We start from the raw sequence: 13,247 nt of genomic DNA on the forward strand, positions 1-13,247 counted from the left end.
TACCTTATGGCAACATAATTTTTCAGGTAGGAATTCATTCTGTTTATCACGCAGCATGTCCTAAGTGTCCAGTCTCTTCTTAAACTCGCCCAGATGCAGTCTATTTTATTATTGAAGATTCACATTAATTTTTTCATTTGTGTAAGATTAAAATTAAGTATCTATTAAGAGCCAGTGTTTGGGCTATACCCATAGAGAGCTCATAGCCTCCTACAGTTCCCTACAAGGGATTTCATGAATTAAAATGCACTTGTGCTTGGGAACTAGTTAAAGAATGTGAAGGGAAAGAAACATCTTTGAAAGGTTATTAACGTGCCAGGGACATTTAGAAGGGTATCCTTAACCATCCTCTCTAAATAGTTTCTACCTCATGTCTGCTTACTTTTTCTCATCCTGGTCTTTTTTCCCTCTTCATATGCTAATCCCCACTAGACATTGTTCACTGCTCTATGCCCAGCTCTGAGGAGTAGCTGGCATAGAGCAGGGTGGTGGTGTTTTTTTATAGCTGTTGCATGAATGAACTTGAAAGGAAGCCATTCTTATTTTACAAATGAGACCAACACTAATGACTTAAATGATTTGCTAATAATTGTGCAACTCTAAATCACAAATTAGGGGTTTAAACCTTGGTGTGAACACAAAGCTCATGGTACTTTCCATTATCACATCTCTCAACGCATGTTTCTTTACGGAGATATGAATGTTTTCTTTTGTTGAACACATTACATGAAAGATGCAAAGTTACAGAGATATTGCCCTCAAGAGCTGGACACTTCTAGTTAGGAAGGAAAGAAGTATCTGGAGACCCAACTAAAAGTAGCTCAGTGTCTGGGTTCAGAAAAACCTCAGAGACAGAAACAGGGAGGGTGAGCTGGCCTGCGCTCCCTCCAGGGGAGCACTTAAACTTGGATGGGGTCTGTGGTCCCTTGAATCTGAGGAAGTTGCGTGTTATGTTAGTCCTCAGTCCTGCTGGCTCTTTGCAATCCCATGAACTGTAGCCCTCCAGGCTCCTCTAACCACGGAATTCTCCAGGCAAGAATATTGGAGTGGGTTCCCATTCCCTTCTCCAGGGGCTCTCCCCCACCCAGGGAACCCACGTCTCCTCATAGCAGGCAGATTCTTTTTCCTCTGAGCCACCAGGGAACATGAGGACACAGAATAAGTATATTTCTTTAGAGTTGACAGTTTTCCTACAAGCCTTTTTTTTCTGAGTTCCTATCCTCATTTAGACGCCAAAGAATAGAGGATTCTCCCCTCTTTTTGAGAGGGAAGATTGTAGAAATGTAGAAAAGCTCATTTTGAAGAGTGTTTGCAGAGTTTGCGGTCTAAGAAATGAAGAGGTGGACAAAAACTGTAGGAACTGAGGTTGTTTTGTCTGGAAAAGAGAAAAGTATGGGTGAGGTGAAGAGCTAGCTAACTTCAAAAAGTCGCCTGACGGGAAAGTCAGAAGTTAGTTGAAAGCCTTACAGTCGCTTGGTAAACAACTGAAACGACCTGCACTAGAAGGCCTGACTGTTGGCTTTCCCTGGAAGAGAGGTGAAATTCATTCTCTTAAGCACCGAACAGTGAAATTAAAAAATACATATATATGTGATGGAAACACGTTTCTATTCAATACCAAGAATTGCCTTTAAAAGGCATGGAGCTGTTTCGGGAGGAAAGTCTTCCGCGGCGCTCCAGGGGACCGACAGGCCCAGGGTCAAGACGCCCGATCGGGGGTCGCAGGCTGGGGGCGGGGACCCGGAGCCCAGGGCGCGCACGTCAGACTCCAGCTGCGCATCCGGGGCTCCCCTGGGAGCGGCGCGGGGCGGGGCGGCAGGGGTCCCGGGAGCTCCGGCCCTGGCTGGGCTGAGGGCGCCGGACCAGAGCTCAGCAGCATGCTGGCCACGGTCGGGAGCCTCCTGCGCCTCCGCCCAGGGCGCATCCCCTGCTGCGCCCCGGGAGCGCCCCCAGATGTCGAGCGGCGGCCGGTCGCGTCTCTCTGGCCCCGGGGTCACCCCCAGTACTCCAGTGGCGGGAGCCCCGGCCGCTCGGAGCCCCCAGGTTCTGGTGAGCAGGGGCTGGGAACGACCCGGGAGGGACGGGTCCGTGGAGCGCTGAGGCTGGAGGATGGAGGCGTGAGTGCGCCCCGATCACTGGGCCGTCGGTCTCTCTGTCACTCTGTATGTCCCTGTCGCTTTCGCAGCCGAGAAGGTCCATAGGGTCCCCGCTGAGCACAAGCCGTCGCAATTCGACAAGAGAATTCTGCTGTGGACCGGGCGTTTCAAAGCGATGGAGGATATCCCGCCTCGGATTCCGTAAGTGTGCCGGGCCGGGTTGAGGGCCCCCTGGAGGGTCCGCCCCAGGCCTGGAAGGCTCGGGGTCCACCCACTTCCCGACCTGGGCGCACAGAGGTCGGGAGAGGCGTGCAGAGCCACACGGGTCTTCATAGTACTACTTACCACTCTAAAGGAATTACTCACGCGCCCCTAGTGCGGTTAAATGCCAGGCTCCTTCACTGGACTGTGAGAGATAAGCTAAGCTTATGGGGAGACTGTTGAAGTCGGGTGAAAATCCCGAAGTTCAGTGGGTACTTCCACGGTCACTCAGATACCCGCCCCCGGCGAGCTCCGGGCCGGGAGGCAGTGGAGCCCTTAAGCCAAACAAAAACCAAGGTCCTCGCATACGCCCGGCTGGCTGAGAGGCGGAGGGGCCCTGGCCTGGGCTGGGGAGGGGAGGAGTTGCGGCTCCCTGATCCACCCAAGGAAGGATCATGACTCGCGGGGTGGCCGGAGAGTCTCTGGGAAGAAGCTACATCCATATGACCTCCTCTTCTGGGGCGGGAGATGCCTGGTGTACGCGGTTCTGCAGCCCTCTGAGCGCGGGTTTTCTGGGACTAGGAGCCAGGGCGCATCTGTGTCTCTGGCCTCCTCATCCCATACCCAAGACAGGCGTTCGCTTGATAAAACCTAAGCTGACAACTTCAACACCAGGGTAAATGTAATCTTCTACGAAAACAAAAATAAAGTGAAGGTCACCCGTAAAAAACATTTTTTTTACAGCTTCAGTTTATGCAAAGCCCAGAAATCTTCCCAGCACTTTACAAGGGAGTGGTTAAAAGGGGAAGGAAGGAAACTAAAGATAAAGCCAATCTACCACTTTTTAAACTGATCTCAAAAAAGAAGTGAGACTAGAACTATAAAATCGAATAAGTATTTCAGATGTTCAAATATTATTTTATATGATGTGATCAATGCCTGTTGGATGATGGAAACTGGGTCTACACCTTGTTGTGTGCATATTGTGCACACTTTTTATTGATTGTTAATTTATTAGTCATCAACAGCATTTCAAATGGGAAAAATACGGTGGGAAATGTTCAGTAATGAATTCTCAAGCATTTTTATCCCTTTCTTGGATTAAATGTTTTAATGAGGAATGGACATGGAATTTGAACTCTGTTTTCAGCACTTACTCACCATGGAGATCTTTTTTTAATATTATAAAACAAATTTTGTTTTCCTTGAGATCTATAATTTAGCCCAGAGCAGAAATTAGCCCCAGAAGAGCTTAAAAAGACCATCCTCAGTGTTTTTGGATTTTGGATTTTAGGGCTATATGAGAGTAATCAAAAATGTAAAGAACCTGCATTGTTGTAAATTAACGCATGTCTAGAGATTCTAGACCCAATATTATAGCAATATAGCTGTATATGTGAAGAGACCCATTTTACAGAAATAATTCTTCCCCAGGATCACAGTCAAAGAAATATCATAAAAAAGGAGAAATTCTGTTAAATTAACTTTGAGCAAGGTGCCTAGGAAAAGTATTGTAGTTTTGGGTTGGAGACATGAAAGTATTTGAATATTTTTTATTATTTTCTATAATTTTCAAATCATTGCTATTTAGGAGAGATATGCCTCCTAAGCTAACTGTTAGATTTACAATGTAAACAGCTTTCACTTTTATGCTTTTAATGGACATATAATTAACAAGTGACCTATAATTTTTGTACCATACACTAACGATATTTAATAATGACTGTACTTTTCCCTTTCTTTTCAGTGTTAAACTAATTTGGTATAGCAGTTCAAAGACAGATGGATGGGTAAAAAAGATCAGATCTTTCAGGTTCCATCTGGAACAAAAATCAACAACAAGTGTAATCTAATAATGTACTAATATTCACCTGTTTGCAACTAATATCTTAAAACTTATATTAATCTGGCTAAAACCTGAGGAAAACAGGCTAGATATTGGTTTTCTGTGTTCTTTCAACTAGTGGAAAGTTAAAGATATATTTTTAAAGAGGAATTGCTTTTTTTTATGTTACTGCATTCTATTGAAAAGACATAGATAAGAAAAAATACTGCTGAATACTTTCTCAGAAATCATTCTTTACTTATATCTATTTATAAGCTGCCACTTCATATTACTGCAGCAATATAAATAATAAATACCTGTTAATTTGAAATTAGTAAGATAATGTACTAGAATGTGTAAGGCTTTCACATCTGCCAGTTGCATTCACGGAAATTTTTGGAATATTTATGTAAAAAATCATTGTCTATTATGCCAGTCAGGAAATCATATGGCTTTAATGTAATTAATAGAATACACATCTTGGTTTAGGCCAGAAATGATAGATGCTGCAAGAAACAAAGCTCGGGTGAAAGCTTGTTACATAATGATTGGACTCACAATCATTGCCTGCTTTGCAGTGATAGCATCAGCCAAAAGGGTGAGTACCACTTTAAAGTAAAAACAGAGTTGTGAATTTTAAGGATTATGAGCTTTGTTCTCATTTGGGGGATTATTGCTAGTTTTCCAATGTAAGAACAGTCTCATCTCAGACAGCTTGACCCATCCTCACATATCAGTTGTACTGAAAACAACACTTTCATGGAAATTTGAGTCAACAAATTAACTATCTGGACAGAAGGGACAGAAGCTTGTTTCCATTTATAAGACAAAGAAAAATGAGAAATTACAGTTTATAACCTGGTTAAAATAGGCAAAGGAAGAACTTTTTTGTATGAAAGTTATCCAAACTACACCCTTCCTTAAATCATGAACTGTTTAGCTATGGCATCAGTTCAGTTCAGCGGCTCAGTCATGTCCGACTCTTTGCAACCCCATGAACCACAGCACGCCAGGCTTCCCTGTCCATCACCAACTCCTGGAGTGTACACTCATGACCATTGAGTCGGTGATGCCATCCAATCATCTCACCCTCTGTCGTTCCATTCTCCTCCCACCTTCAATCTTTCCCAACATCAGGGTCTTTTCCAATGAGTCAGTCCTTCGCATCAGGTGGCCAAAGTATTGGCATTTCAGCTTCAGCATCAGTCCTTCCAATGAATATTCAGGATTGATCTCCTTTAGGATGGACTGGTTGGATCTCCTTGCAGTCCAAGGGACTCTCAAGAGTCTTCTCCAACACCACAGTTCAAAAGCATCAATTCTTTGGCACTCAGCTTTCTTTACAGTCCAACTCTCACATCCATACATGACTACTGGAAAAACCATAGCCTTGAGACTATGTAAAAGATATTGCAATAAACTAGGCAACAGATGGTTATCTCAGACAAGGGTGATATCAGGAGAGATGATGTGGAGTGGTCCAACTGGGATATATTTTTAAACAGAGCCAATAGGATTGCTGGTGTATAATGACTTACATATGAGTAGCTGGGAGGATAATAAAATAGTACCTGAGTCAGAGTGCTTCAGATGCAGTGGTTAGGGAAGCTCACTCTGAGAAGAATGAGAATAAGTCATCAGGGTAAGGCCAAGAGAATGAGGAAAGCCTATAGAGAGTAAAGTGTCTGGTGTACTAAAAAAAAAACACAAAACGAAACACACAGAACTAATGTGGCTGAAGTATAAAGGGAAGATAGTTTGAAACATGAAGGGTCCAGGCAGTATTGGAATCCAGTCTGTCATTTAGGAGCTAGAGAATCACCAACTGGATAGGCAGGTTACTAAGTAGGTTAAAAACTAGAGATGACTGAATTTATTTTTATGTTTAAGTGTTCATCCCAATAAACATTTACTAAAATTTCCATTTGATAAGAATAATTTCAAAGGCTAAGTTATTTGCCAAGCCAACAGAAAGAAACAGATATGTATAAGGACTTCCCTGATGGTCCAGTGGTTAAGACCATGTTTCCACTGCAGGGGCAAGGCTTCCATCCCTTGTCTGAGAACTAAGATCCCCACATGCCACATGGCATGGCCAAAATAAAAGAATAGATATATAGACAACATTAGGGCTTCCTAGATGGCACTAGTGATAAAGAACCCGCATGACAGTGCAGGAGACATAAGACACATATAGGAAACAGGAGACACGGGTTCAATCCTTGGGTCGAGATCATCCCCTAGAAGAGGGCATGGTAACCCACTCCAGTATTCTTTCCTGGAGAATCCCAGGGACAGAGCTGCCTGGCAGGCTACAGTCCATAGCATCACAGAGAGTCAAAGATGCTTGGTTGGTTCCAGGCAAACTATTCTGTGTGATGAGGCTACTGAAATCCAGTTCCATCCCTGGCTGTGTTACTAAAACACAATTCCAAAACAAAGAAGTTATAATTACACTCTAATGGGCTCAGTTGTAGGTGCCACCATGAAGAAGGACACTGATAAACTGGAGTGTGTCCAGAGGAGAGTTCAACACAGAGGAAAGTTGTTAGGGATGGAGAAATTCAGACTAGAGAAAAGATGATTCACAGAGATATCAATATTTGTGGGGCTGCATTTCATAGTAAAAACTAATCAGCAGATGCAAGAATTGGGGAAAAGCAAGAAGCAAAATTAGAGAGTTATTACCTCATAATTTCCCTTCAGAAAATACATATTAGAGATGGCAAGGAAAAGGGCTCATATACAGGACACAAGCAAACTAGACTCCGTGGTCATCACTTCAAAATTTTGCACTTCTAAATATTTCATGATTCTATGCCACAGACATCCTGGAATGTGAAGTCAGGTGGGCCTTAGAAAGCAGCACTACGAACAAAGTTAGTGGAGGTGATGAAATTCCAGTTGAGCTATTTCAAATCCTGAAAGATGATGCTGGGAAAGTGCTGCATTCAATATGTCAGCAAATTTGGAAAACTCAGCAGTGGCCACAGGACTGGAAAGGGTCAGTTTTCATTCCAATCCCAAAGAAAGGCAACGCCAAAGATGCTCACAGTACATACAATTGCACTCATCTCACACACTAGTAAAGTGGTGCTCAAAATTATCCAAGCCAGGCTTCAGCAATATGTGAACTGTGAACTTCAGATGTTCAGGTTGGTTCTCAAAAAGGCAGAGGAACCAGAGATCAAATTGCCGACATCCGCTGGATCATGGAAAAACCAAGAGAGTTCCAGAAAAACATCTATTTCTGCTTTATGACTATAAAGAAACCTTTGACTGTGTGGATCACAATAAACTGTGAAAAATTCTGAAAGAGATGGGAATACCAGACCACCTCTTGAGAAACCTATATGCAGGTCAGGAAGCAACAGTTAGAACTGGACATGGAACAACCGACTGGTTCCAAATGGGAAAAGGAGTATGTCAGGGCTGCATATTGTCACTCTGCTTATTTAACTTACATGCAGAGTACATCAGGAGAAAGCTGGGCTGGAGGAAGCAAAAGCTGGAATCAAGATTGCCAGGAGAAATATCAATAAACTCAGATATGCAGATGACACCACCCTTATGGCAGAAAGTGAAGAACTAAAGAGCCTCTTGATGCAAGTGAAAGAAGAGAGTGAAAAAGTTGGCTTAAAGCTCAACATTCAGAAAACTAAGATCATGGCATCCGGTCCCATCACTTCATGGCAAATAGATGGGGAATCAGTGGAAACAGTAGCTGACTTTATTTTTCTGGGCTCCAAAATCACTGTGGATGGTGATTGCAGCCATGAAATTAAAAGATGCTTACTCCTTGAAAGAAAAGTTATGACCAAACTAGATAGCATATTAAAAAGCAGAGACATTACTTTGTCAACAAAGGTCCGTCTGGTCAGGTCAGTTCAGTTCAGTTCAGTTGCTCAGTTGTGTCTGACTCTTTGCGACCCCATGAACCGCAGCACGCCAGGCCTCCCTGTCCATCACCAACTCCTGGAGTCCACCCAAGCCCATGAGTCGGTGGTGCCATCCAACTATCTCATCCTCTGTCGTCCCCTTCTCCTCCTGCCCTCATTCTTTCCCAGCATCAGGATCTTTTCAAATGAGTCAGCTCTTCTCATCAAGTGGCCAAAGTATTGGAGTTTCAGCTTTAGCATCAGTCCTTCCAATGAACACCCAGGGCTGATCTCCTTTAGAATGGACTGGTTGGATCTCCTTGCAGTCCAAGGAACTCTCAAGTCTTCTCCAGCACCACAGTTCAAAAGCATCAATTCTTCAGTGCTCAGCTGTCTTCACAGTCCAACTCTCACATCCATACATGACCACTGGAAAAACCATAGCCTTGACTAGACAGACCTTTGTTGCAAAGTAATGTCTCTGCTTTTTAAAAATATGCTGTCTAGGTGGGTCATAACTTTTCTTCCAAGAAGCAAGCGTCTTTTACTTTCATGGCTGCAATCACCATCCACAGTGATTTTGGAGCCCAGAAAAATAAAGTCAGCTACTGTTTCCACTGATTCTTCATCTATTTGCCATGAAGTAATGGGACCAGACGTCATGGATTTTAGTTTTCTGAATGTTGAGCTTTAAGCCAACTTTTTCACTCTCCTCTTTCACTTGCATCAAGAAGCTCTTTAGTTCCTCTTCACTTTCTGCCATAAGGGTGGTGTCATCTGCATATCTGAGGTTATTGAGATTTCTCCTGGCAATCTTGATTCTAACTTGTGCTTCTTCCAGCCCAGCATTTCTCATGATGTATTCTGCATATAAGTTAAATAAGCAGGGTGACAATATGCAGCCCTGACGTACTCCTTTTCCCATTTGGAACCAGTCGGTTGTTCCATGTCCAGTTCTAACTGTTGCTTCCTGACCTGCATATAGGTTTCTCAAGAGGTGGTCTGGTATTCCCATCTCTTTCAGAATTTTCCAGTTTATTGTGATCCACATTGTCAAAGGCTTCGTTATAGTCAATAAAGCAGAAATAGATGTTTTTCTGGAACTCTCTTACTTTTTTGATGATCCAGTGGATGTTGGCAATTTGATCTTTGGTTCCTGTGCTTTCTCGAAAACCAACTTGAACTTCTGGAATTTCAGTTCTTGTATTGCTAAAGCCTGGCTTGGAGAATTTTGAGCATCACTTTACTAGTGTGTGAGATGAGTGCAGTTCTATGGTAGTGTGAGCATCTTTGGTGTTGCCTTTCTTTGGGATTGGAATGAAAACTGACCTTTTCCGGTCCTGTGGCCACTGCTGAGTTTTCAAAATTTGCTAACATATTGAGTGCAGCACTTTCACAGGATCATCTTTCAGGATTTGAAACAGCTCAACTGGAATTCCATCACCTCCACTAACTTTGTTCGTAGTGCTGCTTTCTAAGGCCCACTTGACTTCACATTCCAGGATGTCTGGCTCTAGGTGAGTGATCACACCATCGTGATTATCTGGGTTGTGAAGATCTATTTTGTACAGTTCTTCTGTGTATTCTTGCCACCTCTTCTTAATATCTTCTGCTTCTGTTAGGTCCCTGCCATTTCTGTCCTTTATTGAGCCCATCTTTGCATGAAACGTTCCCTTGGTATCTCTAATTTTCTTGAAGAGACCTCTAGTCTTTCCCATTCTATTGTTTTCTTCTATTTCTTTGCACTGATCACTGAGGAAGGCTTTCTTATCTCTCCTTGCTATGCTTTGGAACTCTGCATTCAAATGGGTATATCTTTCCTTTTCTCCTTTGCTTTTCACTTCCCTTCTTTTCACAGCTATTTGTAAAGCCTCCTCAGACAGCCATTTTGCTTTTTTGCATTTCTTTTCCATGGGGATGGTCTTGATTCCTGTTTCCTGTACAATGTCATGAACATCCATCCATAGTTCATCAGGCACTCTATCAGATCTAGTCCCTTAAATCTATTTCTTACTTCCACTGTATAGTCATAAGGGATTTGATTTAGGTCCTACCTGAATGGTCTAGTGGTTTTCTCCATTGCTTCAGTTTCAATCTGAATTTGGCAATAAGGAGTTCATGATCTGAGCCACAGTCAGTTCCCAGTCTTGTTTTTGCTGACTGTATAGAGCTTCTCCATCTTTGGCTGCAAAGAATATAATCAGTCTGATTTCGGTGTTGACCATCTGGTGATGTCCATGTGTAGAGTCTTCTCTTGTGTTGTTGGAAGAGGGTGTTTGCTATGACCAGTGCGTTCTCTTGGCAGAACTCTATTAGCCTTTGCCTTGCTTCATTCTGTACTCCAAGGCCAAACTTGCCTATTACTCCAGGTGTTTCTTGACTTCGTACTTTTGCATTCTAGTCCCCTATAGTGAAAAGGACATCTTTTTTTGGGTTTTAGTTCTAGAAGGTCTTGTAAGTCTTAGAACTGTTCAACTTCAGCTTCTTCAGCGTTATTGGCTGGGGCATAGACTTGGATTACTGTGATATTTAATGATTTGCCTTGGAAATGAACAAAGATCATCCTGTCATTTTTGAGATTGCATCCAAGTACTGCATTTTGGACTCTTTTGTTGACCATGATGGCTACTCCATTTCTTCTAAGGGATTCCTAAGCTATGGTTTTTCCAGTAGTCACGTATGGATGTGAGTTGGACTATAAAGAAAGCTGAGCTCCAAAGAATTGATGCTTTTGAACTGTGGTGTTGGAGAGGACTCTTGAGAGTCTCCTGGACTGCAAGGAGATTCAACCAGTCCATCCTAAAGGAGATCAGTCCTGGGTGTTCATTGGAAGGTCTGATGTTGAAGCTGAAACTCCAATACTTTGGACACCTGATGCGAAGAGCTGACTCGTTTGAAAAGACCCTGATGCCTGGAAAGATTGAGGGCAGGAGGAGGATGGCATCACCAACTCAATGGTTTGAGTTGGGTAGGCTCTCTGAGTTGGTGATGGACAGGGAGACCTGGCATGCTGCGGTTCATGGGTTGCAAAGAGTCGGACACAACTGAACAACTGAACTGAACTGTATCCATCTTCTTTCTCTCCAATCACCTGTCACTTTGAATAATTAATATGTTACCTTATCTAAGATGCTGTCAGATAGAGATGGAGAAATGGTTAGCAATTTGAGATGTGTTCGGAAAGGTAAAAAGGATAGACCTTTATGGTAAGTTCAGTATGGGAAGAGAAAACAAAATGGAAGAATGACATCAAAAAAGCCTGGATTTCTGCCTTTAGAATGTAAGATGGATGGTGTTGCCATTCCCCATGTGTACAGCTGGGGAAAGAACTGGTAGGCCTGACAGACAAAATATATCACGTCCTCTATTTTGGATATGTTAAGTGTGAAATGCATAACAGACTTCCATCAATATCTATTAGATTTTTTTTTTTCCTGCAAAGTACTTTGTATGTTCTTCAGTCTGAGGGACCTATAGCTTTGCTCACTTCTGAAAAAGTGTAAGCTGTTATTACTTCAAATATGACCTCTCCCCTCATTCTAATAACTCACCTGGTGGGAATATATGTTGGAATTTCTAATTTATTATCCATGTCTCTTAATGTCTCTATTTTTTTGTACTTATAACTCTGTGCTGCATTTAGATTACTTCCTCTGATCTGTTTTGTAGCTAGAGTTCTTTCCTCCTGATCACAATGCTAATTATCTTCTCTTTTTACAAGTAATTTTTTCTCCCCTAGGTAAATGCTTAGTGTTCTTGCCATTTATCAGGCTGGTAAGAGCTTTAGTCATTTCACAGGAATACCTCAGCTCCATGCCCATGATCTAAATCCTGAACTTGCCTATTGGTATAGCGATTCAACTTCTAGCCCACAGCTGTTAAAGCCATTATTTCCCCCTAATAAAGCCATTTCCATCTATCCTGGCTTTTGTCCTTCTCATTCCCCATCAACTTATGCCTTTTGCATTCTTTTCGTAAAAGGTACCTGAGGATTTCCCTTTCTTGATTTTGAGTTTAACTATTTGAAAGTGATTTATTTTTTGTCCAACAACTATATCTTTGCGTGCCAAGAGGAGGTGGGGGCAGATTTCTGATACAGCGGTACTGTTGTCTAGAAGTCTAATAACTTAGGCAGATTTTTTCTGTATCAAAGGATCGTTTTTCTTAAATGCTACATGTGATTGATGCTTTGTTATTTTTCTTCTTTCATGGAGTCTGCTATGTATCTCTAAAATACAAATTTTTCCAGAGCGTCAAAATGCTTTGCCTTTTGCTTCTGCAGGCTGCAGAACGACATGAATCTTTAACAAGTTGGAACCTGGCAAAGAAGGCAAAATGGCGTGAAGAAGCGGCGCTGGCTGCACAGGCCAAGGCTAAATGATATTCTAACTGACAAAGTGTTCATCGGAATATCATCACTATTACCAGCAACAATAAATGATAGGTAAAAGAGAATATTTAACAAAGTACTTGTCAAGGCTTTATTTTGGTAACAAGAATGGCAAAATCTTTTTTTATTTCTACTTTTAGTAAATTTTTGCTGAAGTATAACATACATTTAGAAAGTGCACAAAAGTGTACACAGTTTGATAGAATTTTAGTGAACACTCCTGTATAACTGTTCAGGTCAAGACGTAAAACATCTCCTTTCTGCCTTATTTCTGCCCTCAGTCATTACCACACAGATAAAAAAAGATGTTGTTTTATCACCGTAGACTAGTTTTGCCTGTTTTAACTTTATATACACAGAATTATATAATATACACTTGTGTAAATTCTTATACTCAGTATTATACTGTGAGATTCATCAACAGACTGTGAGTAGCAGGAAGTCATTCATTTTCATTGTTATAGTATTCCATTGTATGAATATGCCAGTTTATCTGGTTATTTGGTCCAGTTTTTAGCCACTAGAGATAATGCTAAAATGAGCATCCTGGGGACTTCCTTGGCGGTGCAGTAGTTGAGACTCTGCACTTCCACCGCACGGGGCACAGGATTCATCCCTGGTTGGGAAACTAAGATCCCATATGCCTTGGGAACAAAAGTAAAACAAACTTCCCCTACCACACATCACGATGTAGTCACAAAACAGAATAGTGAACAGCAAAGAGAATGAACAAACCACACATACATGCATCAACATGAATTTCAAAAAATGTTAACATTGAGCCAAAACCCAAAATTCCCAGATATAGAAAATATATGTAAACTTCCAGTTTACACATTTAGAAAACAGATAAGTGA

General features: G+C 42.0%; 1 protein-coding gene across 1 annotated transcript; it reads left to right on the forward strand.

Moving 5' to 3' along the window:
- The first annotated feature begins 1,877 nt into the window (after window positions 1-1,877).
- On the forward strand, window positions 1,878-12,381 carry FAM162B (family with sequence similarity 162 member B). Its single transcript, XM_068984823.1, has 4 exons — window positions 1,878-2,049; window positions 2,186-2,297; window positions 4,612-4,720; window positions 12,283-12,381. Exons 1-4 carry the CDS (start codon window positions 1,878-1,880, stop codon window positions 12,379-12,381), a joined length of 492 nt encoding a protein of 163 aa, XP_068840924.1.
- Window positions 12,382-13,247: the final 866 nt, after the last annotated feature.

This window comes from Capricornis sumatraensis, chromosome 13 (assembly GCF_032405125.1).
Source record: "Capricornis sumatraensis isolate serow.1 chromosome 13, serow.2, whole genome shotgun sequence".
NCBI classification, from domain to species: domain Eukaryota; kingdom Metazoa; phylum Chordata; class Mammalia; order Artiodactyla; family Bovidae; genus Capricornis; species Capricornis sumatraensis.

What these genes read in the sequence shown, in the direction of transcription:
- FAM162B (XM_068984823.1), top strand. Translation starts at nt 1,878, where the DNA reads ATGCTGGCCACGGTCGGGAGCCTCCTGCGCCTCCGCCCAGGGCGCATC. An exon ending in CTCGGAGCCCCCAGGTTCTG is followed by an intron (nt 2,050 to 2,185) that starts GTGAGCAGGGGC and finishes TCGCTTTCGCAG; the next exon opens with CCGAGAAGGTCCATAGGGTC. An exon ending in TGATAGCATCAGCCAAAAGG is followed by an intron (nt 4,721 to 12,282) that starts GTGAGTACCACT and finishes TTGCTTCTGCAG; the next exon opens with GCTGCAGAACGACATGAATC.